Source organism: Poecilia latipinna, unplaced genomic scaffold (genome assembly GCF_001443285.1).
Source record: "Poecilia latipinna isolate Pla-1442-1.1 unplaced genomic scaffold, P_latipinna-1.0 Scaffold365, whole genome shotgun sequence".
NCBI lineage: Eukaryota > Metazoa > Chordata > Actinopteri > Cyprinodontiformes > Poeciliidae > Poecilia > Poecilia latipinna.
Window position 1 is genome coordinate 343,382 of NW_015112981.1, and position 6,420 is coordinate 349,801.

Consider the following 6,420-nt stretch of genomic DNA (forward strand, 5'->3'; position numbering starts at 1 on the left):
GAAGTAGCTGTTTTTGTGAGATAAACTCTCTTGTGTTGAGGTGGGAAAGAGGTGACCAACAGGGAGGAGCTGAAGCTGGTGCAGTGGGCTTCCTGGACGTGTGTGTTGGGCCCTGAGGTCAATGGGATATGGCCCAAATACTCAGATATCAACGACATCAACTCTGTCGACGCCAACTTTAACAACCAAGTTCTGGTAACTGCAGACGACTATGGATTAGTCAAACTGATGCGATACCCTTGCATAAGAAAGGGTAAGGAATACATATACATGTATGCTTTAGTATTTATATTATCAAAGTGTCGTACGCCGTTAACCCATCTGTGTTCTCTGGATTTTAGGAGCAAAATTCAGAAAGTATTTAGGTCACTCTGCCCACATAACCAATGTTAGATGGTCACATGACTATCAGTGGGTCATAACGATTGGCGGCGCGGATCACTCTGTGTTCCAGTGGAAGTTTATTCCTGAAAGAAAGTCGAAAGAAGCTCTTCATATTGCACCACAAGGTGAGATTTGGCTCCCACCGTGTCTAGTGAGGAGATATTGTGAGGCATCACAATCACTACAAAAACACAAAATCTTAAGTATGCTTTGTCTAGTTTCTAAGTACAAATATCATAGTACACTTGAAATAAGAGAAAAGTAACTTACAAGCAGCTTTTCAGCAAGATTTGGTAGCTGGTTTAAGTAAATTATTTCTTAATATTTATTTCACTTATAACAAGACATTTTTCCCATAAGTCAAATAATTTGCCAGTGGATCTAGTAGTTTTTCATAAATACTAAGGGATTATTGACTTAAAACAAGCTCCTACATCTTGCTGAAAAGTGACTTGTAAGTTGCTTTTGTCTTATTTCAAGTACACAAAGAATTGCACTAGAAACTAAACAAAAAAACTTGGAAAAGATTTTGTGATTTTGCAGTGTGGATGACATACATTAATATAACTTAATGTAAGTAAATAAAACAGTGTCTTATACTCTATTAAAATTTTGACAGAAGGATCTATTCTTCTTTATAATAAAACAAAAGTAGAGAAAATAATTATGGTCAGAATAAATATAAAGAATAAAGGAAATAAAACATATATACAAATGACTTTATTGCCCAAAAAGTCTTTTCTGAACGTGGTTCACCATTAATCTTCTCCCACCAGCCTCCTGATCTTCACTTGTTAATCTATCAGACAGATTTCTCCCCATAGCTTTTTTTTTTTTTTTTTTTTTTTTTAACAAACTATCATTTCTTTAAAGCCCAAGAAAGGAACGTGTGGCTCTTTAATTAAAACAAATCCAATAAAAGTGAATGGAGCTTGGAAAGTATATTTGCTTTGTCATTCTCAAGTCATATTTTTCCTCAAAGCAGAGTGCAGCTGTGCTCTCTGAAATTACTGCACATTCTAACTGCCTTTCCTTTTAATTTTCCTAATGGATCTTGTGAGTGGTCGCCCTGAGCTGCCAGCTACGCTCATTGCCCGCTTTGGCACGGCTTCTCGTTGCTGCATCGGCGTTTTTATACATTTTGTCTGCAGCGTTGTCACCATGGAGCATGACAGCTTAATAAATAGGAGACGTCGTGGTGTTATCACATGATCGGCCTGCACTGCCAGGGAAGCTGGCTGTTGTTTGTATAGAGGGATTCGTCTGATGAAGGGGCAGGTGACGGTTTTCTGTTTTTCTCTGGAAGCTTTTATGTAAACTTGCTTCCTGCCTGCAGAGACCTTGGCAGACTCTAACAGCGAAGAATCTGACTCTGATCAGTCAGATGTGCCTGAAATGGATTCAGAAATTGAGCAGGAGACACAGCTCACGTATCGGCGACAGGTTTGTTGCAGGTTTTAACACAAACTGCAGATTCACGTCCATTTTATAAGCAGCTTACACAAGTTTATTTTAAATGCATTCAGGTTTATAAAGAAGATCTACCTCAGCTCAAAGAGCAGTGCAAAGAGAAACATCGAGCAACAGCAATGAAGAAGAGAGAACGAGCGCCAGGGAACGGGATCAAGCTGCACTTCATCCATGGGTATGATTGAAGAGAGCTGATTTTATTACTTCCAGCTATGCCAGTTGTCTTTTCCCAAAAATATCACTTCGTACATTGCAGCTACAGGGGCTACGACTGCAGAAGCAACCTGTTCTACACCCAGACAGGGGAGATTGTCTACCATGTAGCTGCTGTTGGAGTTGTCTACAACAGGCAACAAAACACTCAACGATTCTACATGGGCCATGATGATGACATACTTTGTCTGGCTATCCACCCTCTGAAGGACTATGTAGCAACTGGCCAGGTAGATCCCAAAAGTCAAGGTTTTTTTAGTCAAAAAACAAACACATTAAAGCACATTTCAGATCAGTTTATTCCAGTCTGATCAAAAATTGTGATTTGTTCTGATTCTGGGGTTCGTTCCTCCAGGTTGGCAGGGATTCCTCTGTCCACATTTGGGATACAGAAACGCTAAAACCCATGTCTGTGTTGAAGGGTTTTCACCAGCTTGGAGTGTGTGCTCTCGACTTCTCAGGTAATCACTAACCATTCAAGATGGAATATATATATATATATAATACCTTGCAAAAGTATTAATACCCCTTTGAGTGTTTTTGAAATTTTCTACGTCAAACTTGCATGAAATCCGTTTTAAATAAATAACTCCTTAATATTAATTTTTTTAAAAAGTACTAGTTCCACTGGCAGATTACTTCACTTATAACATGGGAAACGTGTTTTGTTTCAGTGGAATTATTATTTTTTATGCCAATGTTAAGAAATTATTATTATTATTATGATTGACTTAAAACAAGCTTATATTTCTTGCTGAAAAGTTACTTGTAAGTTAGTTTTGTCTTATGTCCAGTAATCTAAAATATTTGTTCTAGAAACTAGACAAAAAAATGCTTGGTAAGATTTTGTCCAATCACATTCTGCTTTCACAAGCTACAGAGAACTTGTAAAGAATGAATTTAATTATTTCGCAAGGCAACCAATTTAGAAACAACAGTAAAAAATCTATTTCTGCCATCTTCTGGTCACGGTTGTCTTAACAGCTTTCAGGTAGAGCTCCTCATCTCTCTGTCTCTAATTAGGCCCAGATAGACGTGTGGCACAGATCAGTGATGCGCCTGCTGCAGATCAAACCGACTGGGGGGCTTTTATGTTGCTAATAGGAAGCAAACTTCAGTGGAGCAAAGTGAGGACTGGCTTTCTTATCACTAATGTGCTTAATTATTTTTTCCCCTTCACAGCGGATGGCAAACGTCTGGCCTCGGTCGGCCTGGACGACAATCACACCATTGTGCTGTGGGACTGGAGGAAAGGCGAGAAGCTCTCTGCCATGAGGTTAGTTTAAAGCAGTTAAATCATACGTTTGCCCCTGTGGCCTGGTGCTTCGAAGATTCAACCAACCTCACTGTTAATTCAGCAGAGTGCGACTTACTTAAATATGGACATTTATGGATGAGAGCTAAATTGGAGCCACTTTGCAGCTGAAAGCTGATTAAAATGAGAAGTGGATAGAAAGGGAATTACTTTCTATGCTACGAGGCTCCTGAAGTGCAACACTAAACCCTGCTGAATGGCTACTAAGTTTGGTAAAGTATCTTTGTTTACACCCATAATTAAAAGGAACTTGAAGTAAGGAATCAGTCAAATCTTCTCTTCGTAAAGAGATGAACTACAGCAAAATATGTTGTTTTGTCCTTTAGCAAAATGGTTCACAAAAAGAAATAATATTGTGAAAATGAATCACCTCTTTACAGATTTCTCCTTTTTGCTTTTTCTATATTTTGGAGCATCAAAAAAATGTTGAGTATAATAATATTAGCAATTATATAATGCAGGAAGTCAGCTATGCAACCAACCTGCACATTTGTTCACCTCTGAAAAAGAAGATTTTGGAGTGTCTAATCAACATCTGAGCTTAAATACGCTGTCGTAAACGAGCCTTTCATGCTGGAAATCTGTCTGAATTAAAACAACTCCGCAAAGACTCTCCAGAATAATGAGCAAAGCTCATACTTAACGATAGTTTATATGAGGTAAAGCACAACCAGTTATTGGGTATCAAGTTTGTTTGGATAGCCTTTTTTCCTTAATAAATGAATTCACTGTTTTGAAACTGTGTTGTATTTACTCAGATTAACTTTGTCTGATATAAAATGTGTTTGATGATCAAAAACGATGAAGTGTGAAACTAGAAATATAAAGAGAACAGTAAATATGTCATTAAAAGTTAATGTTTTAACATCAAGTCTGTGACAGAATTGCTTTCTTTTCTAGAAAAGGTACATGGATGATTTTACAAAGCCCTTAAATCTTGACATGTGAATTCCCTTAAATCTTGACATGTTCTATTACCTCTTTTGCCTCAAAAGTCGCAATATCAAGAAGCAACTGGTTGAAAAGGCAGCTAAAACATCTATATAACATAAGCAACCGTTTCACTGTTGCTCAGTCATTCGATGGAAATGTTTCCCTCCTGGCTGCTTTAGAGCAAGTGCAGTGCAGGTTGCTCCCAAGGCTCTTAATATACCTCAGGGACAGCCTGGAGAAGCATTAATCTCCTTTACAGACCCTGGTTGTGCAGCGCAGTGAGGTGCACAGAGCTGGCTTGTACAGCATCACTGTCTCATCTTTAGCTGGATAAGGAGGTGGTGGTATGAGCCACAGAGGCTGCAGGGAAAGGCAGATATTCTAAAGAAAGTCTAGACTTAAAAAAAAAATCAGGCAAACCACTGAGTTATTTTACTTATGGGTATTGTCTTTTAATTATGTGAATTGTATTTATATTGTAGCTTAAATAATAAAAAAAATTATTTAAAAATGTTCAGTAATATCCATAACATATTTTTTATGAAAATGTAACATTTATTTCAAACTCCATCGTAATATTTTACGTAAAGACAATTGTTTCATAATCACATTTTCACAAGTCAAATTATGAATCACCGAATATTGCAAACAGTATAATTGTACATAAAACATGTATATAAAATACAGTAACTTCAAATTTAGCAGCTTCATGCTGTGGAGATGCAGAAATGTTAGAGGCTGCACAAGACAAGAAGTTCAGCTTCCAGCTGAACAACTCAAGCATAAAGTCAGAGCTGCAATCAAAGTGTATCAACACTAAGAATGACCTAGTCAAAGTCCAGACCAAATTCCACATATAAACTCTCAAATTTCAATTTGAGAGAACTGAAAACCGATGTTCACAGATGATCTCCACCTCAACAGACTGATCTTGATCTGGAGGTATTTTGCAAAGAAAAATGAGTAAATATTTCTGTCTGTAGATCTGCGGAGCTACCTGGTTCTGTCCAGAAAAGTTAGGACTACTAAGTTTTGACTCACTCTATATAGTTGTATCACATGAAATTCCACTGAAATACCACAAAATGTAACTTCATTTAATTGCAACCTGACAGATGTGAAGCAGGTTCATGGAGTATGAATACTTTCAAATAAATACGCTTAAAATATGTATGCTAGGATATACAATATTGTTTGTGTGTTGTTTTTCAGAGGAAGCAAGGACAAGATATTTGTAGTCAAAATAAATCCCTACCTACCCGACAAGCTCATCACTGCTGGTGTGAAACACATGAAGTTTTGGCATAAAGCCGGTGAGACTTTGCTTTTTTTTTCTTGCCATGTTCACAGAATTAGACTCTAACAAGCAGAAACTCTATTGTGGCTGCCTGTGACACATTTCAGAGCCAGTTCACCGTCTGCCTCTGTTTCAGGTGGTGGTCTAATTGGACGCAAGGGGAACATGGGGAAGACGGAGACGATGATGTGTGCTGTGTACGGCTGGTCGGAGGAGATGGTGTTTTCAGGCACATGCACAGGAGACATTTGCATCTGGAGAGACATGTTCCTGATGAAGACGGTCAAAGCTCACGACGGCCCTGTTTTTAGCATGCATGCTCTGGAGAAAGTGAGTTACAGAACCAAAGGAAAGGTTTTTATTTTCTTCTGACTTTATGTTAATTTCGGGCTCGGTCTGTTTAGCTTTCTATTTTTATTGTGCGTAGACCTTTCTCACATATGCTCTGGCAGTGGCATGTGAAAACAGACTGGTAGTATTACAGCTGTGACACTTTCTCCCCCTCAGGGCTTTGTGACTGGTGGAAAGGATGGTATTGTAGCTCTGTGGGATGACACTTTCGAGAGATGCCTGAAGACCTACGCTATAAAGAGAGCTGTCCTAGCTCCAGGCTCCAAAGGTAAAAAGGTCATCCCGTTGCCAATTACCCTCCTCTGTCCTTGGATCATTCACCCTCTCCATTTACAGAATTCAACTAATTTATGAAAATACATATGTAAAATTCACATTTTGCACATTTATACTTCCACTTGGGTCTCAGTTGCTTCTAAATCACTTAAAAATCACAAAAAGCAACTCCCCAGTTGCT

General features: G+C 38.3%; 1 protein-coding gene across 6 annotated transcripts in view; it reads left to right on the top strand.

Annotated features, from left to right (window-relative positions):
- Positions 1–6,420, top strand: part of eml5 (EMAP like 5) — a 44,002-nt gene that overhangs the window by 21,212 nt on the left and 16,370 nt on the right. For all 6 annotated transcript variants that reach the window (XM_015036378.1, XM_015036372.1, XM_015036376.1 and 3 more), the window contains 10 exons: positions 41–253; positions 342–509; positions 1,721–1,827; positions 1,911–2,029; positions 2,111–2,297; positions 2,423–2,528; positions 3,250–3,343; positions 5,528–5,628; positions 5,749–5,942; positions 6,120–6,231. In XM_015036378.1, the coding sequence (XP_014891864.1) occupies positions 41–253; positions 342–509; positions 1,721–1,827; positions 1,911–2,029; positions 2,111–2,297; positions 2,423–2,528; positions 3,250–3,343; positions 5,528–5,628; positions 5,749–5,942; positions 6,120–6,231 (1,401 nt within the window). The remainder of the gene's footprint in view (positions 1–40; positions 254–341; positions 510–1,720; positions 1,828–1,910; positions 2,030–2,110; positions 2,298–2,422; positions 2,529–3,249; positions 3,344–5,527; positions 5,629–5,748; positions 5,943–6,119; positions 6,232–6,420) is intronic.